We start from the raw sequence: 17,862 nt of genomic DNA, 5'->3' as shown, positions 1-17,862 counted from the left end.
TACTGGACTTCGAGAGCAGAGGCTGGACGGAGGGAAGGGTGTGACGAGTTTCCATTCCTCATCCAGCAGGAGGCAATCACGATCTGGACTGAGCTAGCAGCACTGGAGTGTGAGGCGCCGGATTGTGTCGGTGTACAGTGGAATTCCTGTGTTAGTCCATCGGGAATTTGAGTGCTTCTAAAAGTCAGGGGCCTGTCACTTTGCTTTCTTGGGGGCTGGGGGATATGTGCACATGTGCAGGTGCCCGTAGAGGCCAGAGATGTCAGACTCTTCTCTGCAAGGTCAGCACTGAGCCATCTCTCTAGTCCCGTGTGGTTTGGACTTCTCCCCCTTAGAGCTACAGGACAGTGGTGTGACTTACAGTGAGCACCATCTGACTTGATGGTGCCTAGCATTTTGAAGTGTGATAGACTACTATCTTGTTAGCTAGTACATTTGAGGACAAGAATAAGAGGAGGAAATTTAAGGCAGTTCTTTAATTTCTGGCTCAAGTGTGTTGATTCACTCAATAAAATATGGAAGAGAAAGATATTGTTGTGGGGTATCCACCAGAGAGACTGCTCAGACAAGGGTTTGAGCCAATAGAAAGTCTTTATTAACCAGCCACTGACTACACTGGGTGTTCGGGATCCCAGTGTAGCCCCAAGCCTTTCTCAGGGTGAGCTTTTAAGCACAAGAACCATGTCCTGTGTTGACATACTTCAGTTAACAAGAATATTTAGCCAGAAGCCAAAAAAGCAAAGTTAGTACATTTAGAGACTTTCCCAGAACTATGGACTTTGATGGATTGGGTCTATGTTCTCATCTTGGCAGGTGGTGCTGAGTTTTACAACTTGAATGGTACTTCCCCATGAGTCAGCTGTGCTGAGGTCTGGGGCCTGTTCCAGACATTCCAATATCTTCTAGCATAACTAGTGATCTGTATTTGAATCTACCTTGCTGGCTGCCCAGGATCACTGGTGTAACCATTGACTGAGCTCCCTGCCCACCTCAGGGGTCTTGAAGGAGGCCTTACTTGTGTACTTACCTTCACAAATTATTAGTTGGTCCCCAAACATGGATGGTATTAATTGTAGATGAAGAGATGATGCTGTCTAGGGAACTTTAATTCTATCAGATATGTTCCCTTTATCTGATTTAATCTTCATGTGGCCCAACACCCATGAGATCTCAGGAGGAACATTTCCAGTTCAGAATATAGCCAATGGCTATCCAGATAGCAGCGGTAAGGTCAGGTTTAATCAAAGCTGTGTTTGCTTGGAGTCTAGCCGTAACCACAGTCGTATCCACCTAGGTCATGTTTACCTGAGTCATGTTTTAGCAGGTAGTTCTAGAGCTCTGCAGAGGTGACATACAAAATGAGTGTGGCCAATGTGGGGTGCATGCATGTCTCTAGTTCACACCTGTACTCTCAGCACCTGGAAGGCTGAGCCAGGGGTCTGGATGCCAGTTTCAGACTAGTTTGCATGACAGCAAGGGAGATGCTTTTGAAAAAGTTAAAAAAAAAAAAAAAAAAAAAAAAAAAAAAGGTGGAGAGGAGAGCTTAGGGGATAGGCAGTAAAATACTTGCTGCATAAACAGGACCTGAGTTTCTCAGCATCCACATTAAAAAAATCTGGGCATGGGGGCTGGAGAGATGACTTGGTGGTTAAGAGCACTGGCTGCTCTTCAGAGGACCCGGGTTCAGTTTCCAGCACCCACATGGCAGCTCACGCCTGTCTGTAACTCCAGTTCCAGGAGATCCAACACCCTCACACAGATATACATGCAGGCAAAACACCAATGAACATAAAATTAGGTTTAAAAAATCTGGGCATGGATGCACATGCTTGTAATCCTCGTGCTAGCAAGATGGGGTTCACCGGCCAGCCTAGCCCGGTTGGTGAGCCCCAGTACCCTTCCTCAAAAACAACAGCAACAAGGTGGACAGCCTTTCTGAGAATGTGAGCTACCGTGGGAGTTGTAACTGACCACATATCTCTGGCATTAAAACCCACGTGCAAACAGGTAAGGTTTGTTTCTTAAGGAGCTGGTGCTTGGAGTACCCGGAGAAACGGGACTTGTACGATTGTAAGCAGATTTGCTTCAGTGGAATCGCTCACTACGTGAAAGTGTCCTCATCTTGATTTAGAATATTGTTTTGTCTTGCTCTCTTCTACCTCACTTTCTCGTAATCCAGACCTCTGGGGCCAGGTTCTTGGCACTGCCTCCCTCCTGCATGCTCTAGCCCATTCCCAGGGCTCTATCGCCTTTTTTAAAAAAATTTATTTATTATGTATACAGAAGCGGGTGCCAGATCTCATTACAGATGGTTGTAAGCCACCGGTGGGTGCTGGGAATTGAACTCAGGACCTCTGGAAGAACTGTCGGTGCTCTTAACCTCTGTGCCATCTTCTCCAGCCCGGGCCTTATCACCTTTAGGCTGCCAACCATACATGTTCCTAGCTCTGATCTGTACTCTGTTCATACGCATTTGTCCTGCTTCTGTACTTGACATCTCTGCTTGACTCAGGCATTCCAACTAATGTGTCCACACTGACTCTGAATTTACACCCAAGCCTTTCACAGCCTCTGCATTCCCATGGTCACCTATCTCCCATTGTTACTTAGTTCAAAAAAGCTAAGCTATCCTTTATTCCATTTGCTCTCCCCATGCCAGTCAGCTCTGCTTTCAAAATACAACCCCACATCCGACCCCCTTTCATCATTTCGCCCTTTTCTCTTGGTTTGAGCCACCTACCTCTCGAGCCTAACTAACGCAGTACTTTCCTGGTGGGCCTCCTTGCTTCCTTCCCCACCCTTGAGTGTCTCCACAGAGACTGCCAGCATCATCATCATTTAACACTAGCCGTCATCCCAACATCTGTTTCAAAACATCCCAAGGCTCTGTGTGACCCTCCACAGAGGCAGTAGAGGGCAGTAGCATTGACTGCACTTGTGCTTTTAGTTTTCAGACACCCAGGTCTGACTTTAGTGTCAGATTCTTTTCAGGTCTCAGCTCTACAAGTTCTTATTATAATGTTAGGTGCTAGGGATTAAGTCTAGGGCCTTTGAACACACTGAGCAAGTGCTTATAATAAGGCCGAATCCCCAACCCAAGTCCACTGATGACTAAAGGTGGAGTTGATGGTAAATGAACTATTTGAGCCACCATTTCCTTGAGGAGAATGGGATAGTGTCAGAGCCAGTCCAAGACCCAGGGAAACACTGTTCACACCCTCAGCCCAGTGTCTGCCAGATGGCCTCTGGGCTCAGTGAGACCCTGTCTCCCTTGCTGATTGTGGTGTCACATGGCCTCTGCCCCACCCTTTCATTACCTATTGTCTAGGTCTGGATGCTCTTGCTACTGCAGTTTAGCCTTAGTGTGGTGTGGATGTGGGACAGGTAAGGCTGGACCCTGCCTTAGAATATTATCCAGCACTGTTTCTTTCCAAGTCTGTGGGTGTCTCACCTGTAATCTCAGGACTTGGGAGACTGAGGCAGGAGGGATCATATGAGTACAAGGCTAGCCTCAGCTACATAGTTTCAGGTTAGCCTTGTCTACAGTGTGAGACAGAAGGGTTTACTGCTGCCTGTGGTGGGGGTGTGATGACTCACGCCTTTAATCCCAGCACTTGGGGACAGAGACAGGCGGATCTCTATGAGTTCGAGGCCAGCCTGGTCTACAGAGCGAGTTTTAGGACAGCTGGGGCTACACAGAGAAACCCTGTCCCAGGGGTGAAAAAGTTTCTTTCTGTGGCATACTATCCGTCTAACTGCTGAATCCAGAACCTGCCTGGAAAGCTTTTGTCCTTGCCTAGGGCCTCCGTCACACTCTTAAAATTCCTCTCACACTGGCTGCCTCCCCATTCCCTGACATAGCCTCGGTCTTACTACCTCGATTCTTTACAGTGACTGCCAGAACCACCTTTCTGAGAGAACCTGACCTAAACACATTGTCTTCATTTTTGGGTCCCAGTTCCTCGGGTCCTCATCCCCCTTAGATTGTATGTATGTCTATACCTCCTTGTAGGTACAAAGAACCAGTCCTATAAAAGGCCATACCTGCTTGGAGCTGACAGTCAAGGGGCTCTTCATGATGTGGACCCCAGCCTGCTTTTTACAGTCTTCAACTCACTCCCAGCCCACCTCCGACCCCAGGCACTCAGCAGCGGGGTCTCTGCACCGCGCAGAAACCCTCTGTGAATAATGCCTCTATCCAGGTTCAAGGGGAAGAAGAAAGCAGGTACCTCCTTTGAGAGTCCACAATGCCCCGCCCCTCGCCGCCCACTGCGAGATCTGTAAATTGAGGGCGCCCCCCCGCCCCCGCCCCGTGCCTCTGTCCAAAGACTCCTCAGCCCCTCCCCTGTCTTCCGGATTGTGAGCTAAGAGCCAGGCTAAAAGGCTGGACCCACATCCATGCACCCTCTCCTGGGCTGGGCCCTCCACCTCAACATCAGCAGGAAAGAGTGCAGGGGGGCCCCAGCCCCATATAGGAATGTCTGATCTCCAGGTGAGCATTCCCCACTGACATGGAGCAGGCGGGGCAAGAAAGAGGGACAGGGACATCAGGCCAGTCAGCCCTTCGTCATCGGACAGAATTGGGTTTAACGGGGTTACCCGGACAACCCGCGCGGGAGGCTGGCGAGAGACCAGTGTTGTGACCTGTTCTCAAGAGACCAGGTCTCTGCAGGAGATGGCCTCTGGCCTCCAGGGAAAGGGTGGCAGAGTGCGTGATGAGGAAGGACAAAAGACATCACTGCTGGAGAGCACACGTTCATCCTCACCTGCCACTCACGGCGGCGCCTGGTGAGGGAACCCTCATCGACACTCATTCCTCTTTCTAGAAACCCACAGTCATGTGAGCCCTGAGATTCCGGTGCTGCGGGTGGTTCTTACACTCACTATCAATTTCTGTTCCTCAATTTCTTCCCACCCCCTCTTCAGTTTCGTTCCCAAACATCACAGGGCTGGCCCACAGTTACCTCTGGGAGAGCTCCATCTCAGACCTCCAGTCACCCGGCTTTAGGGAGCCAGGACCTCACTGTATTTTTACCCCTCCCCCCATCCTTAGAGATCCTAGTAAATATCACTATGTTGGTGAAATCCTCCCTGGCCCTCGCCCTGGCCCCAGACTCATCTTTGCATCCTGGTATACCCAGGGCAGCTGGAACATGCCCTAGGTACACATAATACGTGTCTCTTCAAGCTCCTGAACATTCCATCGAGACTGTTATCTTCCGAGGGTGGCACATGGGTCTTGTTTTATTTACCAAATACACAAAGCATGGCACAGGGAAGCACTGGAAAGAGTGAAAATGAGTAATCAATAAGGATTGGGCTGAGGGGCTGTGGGAGCTTCATCAAAAATGGCTTCCCAGAGTCCTCAATGAAGAGGGCTCGAGTCTGGGTACATTAGACAGTCTATCGAGAGGACCTAAGTGGTGTATTATATTAACTAACATTGAGCACTTTCATTGTCAGGCCTCATGCTTGACACAGGGGAACCCTGTCTGCATTCAAGTTGCGTCCCCTGTAAGAAAAAAGGAAGACAAGGTAGGCGAAGCCAGTAAAGAATGCCAGGTGACCCACGGTGAGCAGAAGTCTTCCGAGATGAGCACTTACAGCTCTGGGGGTGTCAGCAAGCTACTCGAGGAGGACTAACCTCAGACCTAAGGAAGGACCCCAGAGAGGGGTTTCAGCAGGGCTGGAGAGGGGGAGCTGCAGAGCTAAGCAGGGCTGGTGTGGGGCTGGGTTCCACAGAGGGATTCCAGAAGCTGGCATGTGACCGAATCTGCTTGGAGCACAGGCCAGTGTCAGCTCCAGCCCTCCTCTGAAAAACCTCCCCCAGGCAGGCCAGCCCCTCTGTGCTAATGTCTCTTCCATGCTGGGTTGCATCCTCTGCTTGACTGTCCTTGAGAGAGAATTCACAGTCACCTTTGTGTCCACAGCACCAAGCATCGCATTTGCTCCTAAACAAGTATCCTGCTGTAGGAGTGCGCAGACTGCTCTCGATTTTTGTGGACTTAAACAGCCCTTCTCAAATCCCCATCCTTTTGCTGCTGGGAGCTGTGTGTGGTTTTACAAATAGTAGTTAAATAAGAAAGAGGAGACTCAGTTCAAGTCCTGGTTCCACCATTTCCCGAGACAAGCCCTTTCCTATTTGGATGTCTCGCTTTCCCATCCTGTAAGATGTATGCTTGTGTCTCGTTTCTCTAGACCAGTGGTTCTCAACCTTCCTAATGCTACAACCCATTAATAGTTCTTCATGTTGTGGTGACCCCCAACTATAAAATTATTTTCGTTGCTAATTCATACTGTGATTTCGCTACTGTTATGAACTGTAAATATCTGATATGCAATCCCTGCGAAAGGGTTGTTCAACCCCTTCATATTGAGAACCACTGCTCTAGACAGCAGATAGACTGGCTGTATGTTCTTTGAAGCTAAGGACTCAGGGGTTCTCTTAGCTTGCACTAAGGAAAGAGCCCGAGAAACAGTCTGTCCTGTTTCCTGGTAGATGGCAGAGTACAGAGGAAAAAACACTCAAGACAGGGCTGCCTCTCATCCTGTAACTTCAGAGTGACCTCTCCCAAGGCTTTCCCCTCTCTGCTGTGTCTGCCTTACTTGGGATATATAAGCAGGGACGATGGCAACCCTTGTTTCATTGAGCTCCCAGAGCCAATGGGAATCATGGGTGTCCAGTGCTTTGTGAACAGGGTCGATAGTGTAGCAGAAGGCTAATCATCAATTAAGACTAAAACATCTATGAAGTAGTGTGAGTGAGGCAATGTCTGGTTGTTGGAAGACTGGGCATCTGCTCAGAGAGGCAGAGACACAGGGGAGCTATTCAAGGAGATGGTAGGTGGGCTGGCAGGTGAACAGGTGCCTGGCTCAGGAACTGAGGTATATAGTCCTGTTGGGGTTGGCCTTGAAACAGGAGCGATGACTGTGTAGATTCATGGAATGTGATGGTGCAGCCAAAATCTTCTCCATTCCCAGCTTTCCCGGGCTTACGTCATCCTATCTTAGGTGTTAATCCTGATGGCTTTGGTCACACAGCTGTTGATTCTTTTGGTGACGGAGGCTGCCTATGGGAACCACCCTTCAGTGATGTCTTGGAATATTCCAGTTCCAGCCCCAAGTCCAGCAGCCCCTCCCTGCCTTGGATATCTTGGTGGCAGGTTTTATTTTGTTTTGAAGTGAGCATAGTTTGTCTCAATCCCTTTTTTATTTTTATTTATTTTTATTTATTTATTTTTTTTGAGACAGGGGCTCACTATGTAGCTTTATCTGTCCTGAATATTTACAATGTAGACCAGGCTGGCCTTGAACTCACAGAGATCCCCCTGCCTCTGCCTCAGGTGCTAAGATTAAAGATGTGTGCCACCGCATCTGGCCTTGTCTCAATTCTTGCTCAGACCTTAAGGGCTGGAACTGTCCAGAGGGGCTGCTTGGGGGCCAAGCCTGAGCCTCGAAATGAGTGAAGGATTAAAGAGAAAGTGGATGTGAGAACGAGAATTTCCTCATATCACTCAAGGATAGGGCTACTTTGTGTGGCTGATGTGTTTATCCCATTAGTGGGGCTTGTCTGTCTCAGAGAGGACACAAGCAGTTGATGTGTAAGGAGCACATTTGTTTGGACATGGTGTAAAAACAGAGTCAAGACTGTTTGTGAAGATGGATAAGCAGCCAGCTAGTTCCCTGCTGCTGTAAGAGATGTCATGGGTGGTCAAAGGCCTGGATGTGGCCTATCCTGGCATGCAGAGGCTATGGTAAGGCTATCCCAGTGAACTCCTTAGTCCCAGCCTCCAAACTACCTACTGCTGGGGTCAGAAGCAGCAGCAGACTGAGGACCGAGCATCAGGGTTTGCTTTCACTCACTGTGTGACTTTGAGCAGATGTCTCCGGTTTGCTGAAGGTGTTCCTCATTCAGAAACTAGGGGAAGAAAGAGTATACCCTGTAATCTGGCCAGACCAGAGGAAAGAAGGTGGAAGGTGCTGGGGAGCCACCGAATGCTGTCCACATCCATTCTGTGAAGTTGGTTTCCTTCTCTGTTGGAGATAGGACCAGTGTTGTGGTGTGCCCCAAGATCTCTGAGGGAGTGAGCATAGCCTCTCTCAAGTCAGCCATTAATCTATGACAAGGCTCTGTCTCTCAGATGGAAGCCTTTGAGGTGTCAAAAGGCTCCTGGGAGGATGTCTGTGCTGTGGGGCCAGGGCACGGGAAGATGGATGACTATGTGAGTTCATCCACCCTGTTGCTCAGCTTTCCCAAACCTTGTCTTTAACTCTGGTGTCTTCACTAACTTCTCAATCAGTGAAATAGAGTGTGGAGAGAGTTTGGTTCTGTGATGGGGTCTCTGGGAGCCTCTCTGGAGGCCCCCCTTGACCTTGGGAACCCTGTACACCTCTCTTCTGGGCCATAGGTCAGCGCATCTTGAGCCATGAGCAGACCATTTCTCAGATGACTGAACTTTCCTGGAAGGATGTTATTAATGCCTTGTCTCTGGCCAACATGGTCCTGGGGCTCTTCTCCATCTTCTGCAGCTTCAGCAGGTAGGTCTGGGGCACAGCCTGCTCTTAGCTCAGAGGTGGAGCCTATGTCATGAGGAAGGGGAGGCAGACTAGAGACCTAGCCACTGTGGCTGAAGATCAACTTGGGGACAAGGACAGTATAGTGGCTTCAAAGTCAGGATCATGGCCTCCATGTTGCTATCAGTCTGATAAGTGACTTCAGCTAAGTCACATCTCTGAGCCTCCATCTCTTTTTGTAGTATGAGGAGTTTGTGGTAAAATTTTTCCTATTCCTTCAGCTATAGCAGTTCAGAATGGCTTGTAGGAGAAAAAATGCATAGTAGTATTCATAGCACCCCACCACCATCTTGTTCTCTCTCCCTCCTCCCACCCTCTCCCCCACAGAGCCCAGGAAAGTCTTGAACTCACTATGTGGCTTAGGCTGGCTTTGAACTTCTGATCCTTCTGCTTCCACTTCCCAACTCTGGGACTGTGGGTATGAGCCACCAAGTGCTGGGATTGTAGGTGTAAGCCACCTCACTTGGCTTCGTTTATATCTTCTGGTTCTTGAACCAGAACATATGATTTGAATATCTGATATTAGCACTGTTCTGGAAATTCTGTCATACTTAGGTACCACCAAGAAAGCGGGAGAAATTCATATTCCTGTGAGTTGGATTCTATTTTGAGGCCTTTGGCAGGTCAGCTCCTTAAAGAAAACTCTCTATGGTGTGTTCCTGATGTACTTGGTTCTCCAGGCCCGGCATGTGACTTCTTTCTGTATCTGGTTTTCAGCCATAAATTTGGAGTTTTGTAGTCTAATAAAGTGGGAGAAGGCACATCTGTGGCAGGAAAAACTCAGTTTAACCAAATCTTCTGAGAGGGTAATTTTATGTTACAATTATAAGTTCTGTTATTTTCACTTAGCCTCAGGCCCCTCTAGACACTCAGTTGTGGTCTAAGGAATGTTGAAGTTGCTTGGGGATGGCTGAGGTCAGAGGTCAGGCTCTTTGCTTCTGCTGGGTCACCTAAGCACTGTGATGCAGTGCAGAGCTGGCAGTGGACCTCTGTGGGCAGGTTTTCTTTGGAATGTGTGACTGCTCACAAAGGGACCATATGGGAGCATATGATGGATGAGGTGAAATGAACAATGTGAGGGCTAGAAGAACTCTGGGAAATTACTTAGAGTCAGCATCAAATGTGAGAGAATGTGGGAGACACTGAGGGATCCTTGCCACACTTCAAACCCAAGAGAACTGTGGCAGACACTGGCTGATCCATACCACAGTGAGAGATGCCAACACCTATTGCTAATCCGCAGAAAATCAGCAAGCACGTTCACCTTGGCAGCACCCTTCGGTGTCTGGATGTAACTGACACCTGTAGGCACTTTGTCCAAGAACACAGAATGCACAGTATTCTCAAGCTCTCTTGGAGGATTTCTTCTGCACTCTAGGCATAGACAAGACTTGAAGTCATAAAGAAGGTGATTTCAGGTCAAATGGAACTAAAGCTGAGAAACAGAAAGAATGCACAATCCTGACCCGGGAGAGCTCCTGTGAGAGCACTTGCCTAGAATGTGTGAGGCCCAAGCTTCAATCTCCAGTACTGAAAAGAAAAGAAAAGAAAAAAGCACCAGATGGTTAAGGTTGCAGGCAAGTTAGAATTGAGCCAGGTCTGGTGGCATAAGCTTGTAATCCCAGAACTTGGGAGGTGGAGGCAGGAGGATCAAGAGTCTTCAGACCAGGGTTGGGGGAGATGGCTCAGTGGCACAAGCGAGGGCCTGCGTTCAGTTCTTGGCAGCCATGTAAGAAAGCCGGCCACGTGGTGTGCATTCAGAATCCCGGTGCTGGAGAGGTGGAGACAGGAGAGTCTACGGGGCTCACTCCATCCAGCCTTGCCAAACCAGTGAGCCCCAGGTCTCAGTGAGAAACCCTGTTTCACAAAATAGGGTCAGTGGCTCCGAAAGAACAGTTGTCTTAGTTACCTTTCCTATCGCTGTGATAAAACACCACGACAAAGGCAGCTATAAAAGAAAGCATTTCGTTGGGTTCAGTTTCCTAGGATGAGCATTCACGATGGCAGGGCAAAGGCACCTGTCAGGTAGCTGAGGGCTCCCATCTTGATCTGAACGCCAGAGGCAGAGAGAGACACTGGGAATGGCAGGGGTCTTTTGAAACTTCAAAGTCTGTCCCCATGACACACCTTCTTCAACAAGGCCACACTTAACCCTTCCCAAACAGTTCTACCAACTGGGGACCAAGGATTTGAACATATGAGCTATGGGGGACATTCTCATTCAAACCACCACAGAATGAAAGAAAGGAAAGGAGAGAAGACGGGGGAAGAGAAGAAAGGAGAGGAAATCACAGCACAAATCCTTCATTTCATAAGCGGAGAAAGAGACAGACAGTAATTTATCTGAAGAGTCACAGTGGCAGAGGCTGCACTAGGAACTAGGAATGAGTCTGGGCCATCACATACACTGAGGCTAAGAGTTGGAAGGGGCCGGGTGGTGGCACATGCCTTTAATCCCAGCACTTGGGAGGCAGAGGCAGGCGGAACTCTGAGTTTGAGGCTAGCCTGGTCTACAGAGCGAGTTTCAAGACAGCCAGGGCTACACAGAGAAACCCTGTCTCAAAACATCCTACCTGCTCAAAAAAAAAAAAAAAAAAAAGAGTTGTAAGGGACCTTGATTACTGGAGGTTGGGGATGTCAGAGAACCTCTTTAAACTATGGTTTGGAGGCTGAAAAGCTGGCTCAGTGGTTAAGAGCACTGGCTGCTCTTCTAAGGAGCTGGGTTTGATTATCAGCACCCACATGGTGTGGCTCACAGTCTTCTGTAACTCATCCCATGAGATCCTACATCCTCTTCTGGTCTTCCTGGGCAATGCACTGAATGTGGTGCACAGACATATATGCAGGCAAAAACAAGGCAGACACATAAAATAATACAAGCAATTATTTTAAAAGACTATGGCTAGGAGTTCGGGAGGGATAGAGCCATATATGAGGGTATATGTGAAACACTTAAAGCAGTGTATACCAGAAGAGATGTGAGTGAGGGAATGCGCGTGGGTATGCTTATGTGTGAGGGTGTAGGAGTTTGTGAAGAGTGGGTATTGAGTGTGGACTTGTCCGGTGGGTGGTATAAGAAGCTGCTCTGCTGGCCTGCACTCTAGGAAACCCCACTGTGCTTCCTGGATGCTGCTGATCAGCTTCCTGTTAGACATGGCAATAGGGACGATGACCAGACACCTCAACATCTGCCACAAATTGGGTGAGTCCAGACCTCAGCCCCTCTCTAATCCCTACACTGCATCCATCTCAGGCTGCCATCCATCCTCTACATCAGGCAGGCCTTCCTCAGTTACCCCCGATTATTCATATGCCTCTGTTAACAGCGGAAGCAGTCCTACCCCGGGAGTCAGGCTGTCTGCAGCCAGGAGCCATCTCCTGGGTTGGCGCTTCCCCATCTTTACCCCATCCTCACCGTAAGGTTTAGTCTTTATCTTCCTCACCCCTCTGCTTTAATTCCATTTACTCTTCTTTTGATTGATGTGATTTTGCTAAAGATTTAGGTCTTGTGTATCTAGTGCATTATTGTGGTTATTTTGAGTTTTATGAGGTAAGATTTCACTTTGAGTTACTCAAGCAGTTTCTTTGCTGTTTATCCTTTCTTGCCTTCCAAGTATTCACTGGGGTCACCTTCATTCTAAGTGAAGAATATCCTCTATAGATTTGTTAGTGAAGTGAAGAGGATGGTGAGGGTCAGTGAGAAGATGAGAAACATCCCCAGGCAAAGCAGCTGGTTCAAAGTACCTCAAAATGTTTTCATGTAAGATTTTGCCTGAAGAAGGTCCTAAGGCTTGTGAACTTGTGTGCTAAGCCTTGCATGTTGAGCGATGAGGACCAGCAGAGGCAGAGCTGGGGTGAGGGGATGACCCAGGCTTTGATGTACAGGCCATCTTTAGGGAGCAGCTGCTGCCCTCGGAGACCCCAGCACCCCAACTGTCACCGCTCCAGCCACCTGAGAGAGGCTAGAGTGTAGACCACATGCCTGTAAGTTAACCTTGACCTCTGAAGCAGGACTTGAGCTGAATGATTTTGCTGTCTTCACCACCTTTGGCCTGGCTTCGGCTCTGCTGCTCGGCGTGGAAGGGCCTCTGAATGGGTTCCTGGCCGTCATCTATGTCTTAACAACGTCTTTCCGCCTGTGTTTCTATTCAACTGGTGAGTGGAACCCCGTCTATCTTAGGACTGTGACAGGGATCAAGGGGCAGGAGAAACTGTTGGGAACCAGAAGCCAGCGGCCACTCGGGGACTCCCTCTCCCTCCTCATGAGCCCTGTGCCTGCTGGAAGTTGAGGCTGTGCTGGCAGAGCCCTGGTCTGGGAGAAATGAGCTCTTGCTTCCTGAGCAGCTATGGCTCTGTCCTGTATTTGTATTGTATGGAGCACTGCTTCGCACACTCTAGAAATGGGGTTCCCCAGTTCCCCCAAATAAGAGAAGCTGTGATAAAGGGAGGGCAGCTGCCTTCCTAGGACCACACAGAAAGGGGGTGCAAACCCAGCACTGAGCTCAGACTGGCTTCCAAGGACTCTTTAAGGTGTGGGCACCCTGCTCTACACTAATTGCCCACTGTCCCCCACAAACCAACACAAAGGCAAACCTGCACAGTGCGTGCTTGTAATAACCAAATGAGCTACCCCTGGGAATTTGGTAGCTCAGGGAGAGGAGCCCCAAAGTGACGGATGCCCTTGGAGCCAGGAAGCTGCTGACCCCATGATCTTTCCCTAGGAGGTCCCTCTGCATACAAAGGTCTACCCTGCCCCTACGCTTCCTGTGTTTTGGCCTCCACCTGCCTTCTGACTAAGGGCAACACATTTATCCTCTGCTGCATGGCTTCACTCATGATTCTGTTCATGATCGACCAGAGTTGCTACCCACACGATGAGATCCTGGAGTCGGAGAACTGGAAAAAAGTGGTTTATATGGGAGGTGAGTTCAGATAACTGCCACCAGGTGTCTACCGTCACAGTGTCTCACAGCAGCTTCGTCCGTGCACTTTGTCTCCTGCTCTTCTCACCATCCATGTTATCCAACACAGGACATAGTTACTATTTGTTAATGTCTGAAAATACTAAGTGCACTCACCTCCATGGAGGATTTTTTCTTTATGCTCTAATTTCCGGTGCACAGAATTAGGCTGTGCTCAATAAATACCTACCTAATGTTAATGAGTTCAGTAGAATTTAGGGAATGTGTGCCTATGTGCTAGGTACAGGGAGTCAATCTGGTACTAGACAGTCCTTGTCTCAGGTAAGGAGAAAGTTACTGAAAACCAAAACAAACCAACAAATAAAAATGGCCAAATAAAAATAACTGGAAACAAACAAAACTGGGTACAGTGGCTTGTATTTGTAATTCCAGTTCTTGTGAGGCTGAGGCTGGAGGATCACTGCAAATTCAAGATATAGTGAGTTCCAGGACAGCCTGAGCTATAGAGTGAAATTCTGTCTAAAGCAATAAATAAAGTAACTACAAACAGTTTTGATGCTCTGGGAAAGTACAGGGTGCTCTCAGAGGGTGCTCATTTAGACTGAGATGATGTGAGAGGAGGAAATGCTCTTTATTTTTTAAGTGAGATTGGAAAGATGAGCTCACAGATGAGTAGGAACAGTGGTTCAGGAGAGGACACTGTTTTGTGATGGCTGGGAGGCCAAGAAGGTGCTGGAAATGTTAGTGGAGCAGTGTGGCTGGAACTTGTGGGGGAAGACCCAGGTAGCAGGTGATAGATGGTCAGGGTAGCAGCTTCCAGACAACCATTGGACTGCAGCGTGGGGAACAGACAGCAGGTACCAGGAGGAGGTGTTCAGATGGGAGGTGGTGGCATGATGGATGAAGAGAGGCAACTGGGCTTGAGACAAGTATTGGAACTAGGGTTGACATTGAGGGAGGAAGTTCAAGCGTAAGCAGCTGAGCCTAGGTTCCAGCCCTCGGAGATGCTTGCTGGAGTTAGGGCTTCCTTCAGGGAGTATTGGTTTTTCTTTTATAATGTGTGCAGTGAACAAGACAAGCATCCCTGGGAGCTGGAGTTTCTCCCATTCTTCCTTTGCTGTGAATCCACTCTGGGTTGTAGGGTATGTTTCCTTCAGGTGTATACCTTATGTGGCATTAGTACAGTATGCTTAACCAAGTTCTGGTGTGCTGGCTCTCTTGTGCCTAGGCAGAGGCAGAATGGCGAGGAGAGTCTGGGTTTGTAGCTAAACATACCTCAGTTGAAGCTCTGACTTCTGCACATAGTTGTATAAATTTGGGCTAACACCTCACCATTTTGAACTCAGTTTTCTTCACCTATAAATAAAGCTCCAAGTTGCTAGCTTATAGCCTCACTGAGATTGAATATGGCAATGAAGTAGTTCTCTGGTGGCTCCTGGGCTATAGATGGCAATTGCTGCTCCATCTTTTCTTTCTTTTTTTTGAATATTATTTTTTTATTTTACTTTATTAAGATTTATTTATTTATTATGCCTGCATCCCTGCAGGCCAGAAGAGGGCACCAGATCTCATTACAGGTGGTTGTGAGCCACCATGTGGTTGCTGGAATTGAACTCAGGACCTCCAGAGGAGCAGTCAGTGCTCTTAACCACTGAGCCATCTCTCCAGCCCTGCTCCATCTTTTCTACCTCCCCTCTCCTAGCTCATAGCACGTGTTTCCCTCAGAGGTCACTGTTCCTGGAGTGTTCCCCTTTGCTCAAAATAAACCATACACTTAGCATGAGACTCTGGGGTTGCTTCGCTGTGTGAATTAAGGAGGAAAGGGCACCTCATAGATTCTGACACCAGTTAATGTCAGTATTGTGCACATTTCAAAGCACATTTCAAAGTTGATCTTCCACTTGCCTGGGGGACAACCGGTTACCTCAGATTGAAGATCCTTCTTCCTACAGAGCTCCAGACTTCAAGAAGCTGGCCATGGCTACTTTCGGAGAGATAATGCCATCTATTTTTTAGGACAGTTTTGGCTTTAAACATCGCCTCCTTGCCTCAGCAGATCAATGACTGCTCTCCAATTGCAGTATTCAAAACTCTAGCACATCTTAACTGAGTCTTGTCCCCAGAAATGACCTTTTGTTAGGTCACTTCTGTCATGATCTAGCAGGATTTCACCAAATACATGGTGGTCAGGTTGGGGTTGTAGCCCGGTTGGAAGAGTACTTGCTTAGCCTGCACAGATCCCTGGGGTTTGATCTACAGTAGTGCACACACTGGCTGTGGCGGTGCACACCTGTAAGCGCGGCACTCTGGAGGTGGGTCAGAAGTTCACAGTCCTCCTCAGCTACACAGCAAGTTTGAGGCCCGCCTGTGTTACGTAAGAGCCTGCCATGAGACCATTGTTGCCCCATATTCTTATTAACTGAGGAAGAGTGTCTAGGTCTTAAATGTCAGGCCTCTGTGTAGGTTACTTCCCCTCTGTCATCTATGAGGAAGATAGATGCAATTCTAAGTCATGGGAGTATTATGAAGTGAAGCAATTGGTAGTACCTAGCAGAGTAGCTAGTACTGAGTAGATATGCCACTAATTTGGAGTCCTTATGTCTGATAGTGTTTCATCTGCAATTCAGATGGTCTTGGGAGTTCCTGACTAGATCCAGGCTCAGCGATTTGTTAGCAGTGGCCTCAGGACTCAGCATGGACTCATAGCTAAAACCGGTTAGAACACAAGGATGTGGGCTGGTGACACCTGACTTTAATCCTAGCACTTGGGAGGCAGAGGCAGCTGGAGCTCGAGTTCTAGGCCAGCCTGGTCTACAGAGCCAGTTCAAGGACAGCCAGGGCTAGAACAGAGAAACCTGTCTTGACAAACTGAAACAAACAAACAAACAAACAAAAAGAAGAAACAAGGATGTGGCTCAGGATCAGCAGAGGGCAAAGGTGAATGGGAAATGACCACGAAATGAGATGCGGATTCCCAGAGTCCTCTCCAGGTGGCATCAGAGTCACACTCAATTCCTCACGCCCTGAACTGCAGTCATTCACATGAAGCACTGTCTTCCAGGGAAAGTCATCAGAGACTCACTTAGGGACCCTCTGCCTAGCAGCTACCGAATTCCAGACTCCAGGAGAGTGGATGCTCAGCACAGACCATGGACTTGCACAGTCTAGGCAAAGCGGGCCGCTCTGCTTACTCAGAGATCTTGGGGTGAGAGCTGAGGTCATTCTGTAAGCAGTCTCAGGCATGTCACATTGTATGTTAAACTCCAAACAATCAGGAAGATTTTTTTCCCCTAGAAAAGGTTCTGGTCAACTTGATTCAGTCTTGGCTTCTGGTCTGAGATCAACAGAATGGACTCTGAGGTTGCATTAGCTTCCAATTAAGGGCTTACATATACTTACTAAACTGACCTTAAACACGGGGCTTCTGCCTCTCTTGGTGCTGTTTCCTCAGCTCTGTGAGGGACCTGTGAGGGACAGAGGGTGGGGTAAGAGCCATGTGAGGCACTTCATGAAACTGAGCGTCTGCTTCTCTCTTTACAGGTGTTATCATGCTGTTCCTCTCCCCGTTCTCACTCACCGCCTTTTACTGCCTCATCTGGTCGCTCTCCTACATCTTCTTCCCAGATGCACTGTGGGGCAGGGGAATTTGTATTAAGCTCTAGCAAGGAGGAATCCACAGCTTCACCACCCCTGCTGGCTCTGTGGGCTCTGCACTTAGCATGCTGGATCAAGACCTGCCTCATCCTCACTAAAGCTTTCCTGGCACCTGTGTTCTCACATGCTATCTCTTGTCTTGAATCACAGCGACCCACAGTGGGCCCAGAAGCCTTTGCTTTTTTCTCCTTATTCAGGGTTCAGACTACCTTTTGGGTAATACTTGAAACAGGTTTTTTGTTTGTTTGCTTTTTGTTTTTGTTTTTTGAGACATGGTTTCTCTGTGTTGCCCAGGCTGTCCTGAAACTCACTCTGTAGGCCAGGCTGGCCTTGAACTCAGCAATCTGCCTGTCTCTGCCTCTTGAGTGCTGGGATTAAAGGTATGCACCACCACCACCCTTTTGGGTAATACCTTAATCAGTTATGTAGGATAAATTTTGTTTCCAAGCTAACTTTGGGCTGGGTTTGAGTTTCAGCTCAGGATTAGGAGTTCCAGGCCAGCCTTGGATACATGAGATGCTATCTCAAAAAATTGATTGGCAGCCCAAATGCATCACCTGGTATATTAGTCAGGGTTCTCTAGAGGAACAGAATGGATAGAATGAATCTGTCTCTGACAGTCAGTCAGTCTATCTATCTATCTATCTATCTATCTATCTATCTATCTATCTATCTATATCTACCTATCTACCTATCTATCTCTATCTATAAA

The 17,862-nt window shown here is 48.2% G+C and overlaps 1 protein-coding gene across 6 annotated transcripts; it reads left to right on the top strand.

Annotated features, from left to right (window-relative positions):
- The first annotated feature begins 2,360 nt into the window (after positions 1-2,360).
- Positions 2,361-17,321, top strand: Tmem269 (transmembrane protein 269). Of its 6 annotated transcripts, XM_037202894.1 has the most exons (8): positions 2,361-3,384; positions 4,013-4,225; positions 5,464-5,535; positions 8,409-8,538; positions 11,679-11,776; positions 12,583-12,729; positions 13,296-13,496; positions 17,037-17,321. In XM_037202894.1, the coding sequence occupies exons 2-8, from the start codon at positions 4,189-4,191 to the stop codon at positions 17,156-17,158; spliced, it is 807 nt and encodes a 268-aa protein (XP_037058789.1). In that variant the 5' UTR covers positions 2,361-3,384; positions 4,013-4,188; the 3' UTR covers positions 17,159-17,321. The 6 variants fall into 6 exon arrangements, with proteins under 6 accessions (XP_037058789.1, XP_037058787.1, XP_037058788.1 ...); XM_037202892.1 differs by lacking the exons at positions 2,361-3,384; positions 4,013-4,225 and adding an exon at positions 4,298-4,492 and having other exon boundaries at positions 5,464-5,572; XM_037202893.1 differs by lacking the exons at positions 2,361-3,384; positions 4,013-4,225 and adding an exon at positions 4,302-4,492 and having other exon boundaries at positions 5,464-5,572; positions 12,586-12,729.
- The last annotated feature ends 541 nt before the right edge of the window (positions 17,322-17,862 follow it).

Source organism: Peromyscus leucopus, chromosome 2 (genome assembly GCF_004664715.2).
Source record: "Peromyscus leucopus breed LL Stock chromosome 2, UCI_PerLeu_2.1, whole genome shotgun sequence".
Taxonomy (NCBI): domain Eukaryota; kingdom Metazoa; phylum Chordata; class Mammalia; order Rodentia; family Cricetidae; genus Peromyscus; species Peromyscus leucopus.
The sequence above is the reverse complement of the archived record's forward strand: the minus strand, read 5'-3'. Positions and strand labels throughout refer to the sequence as shown.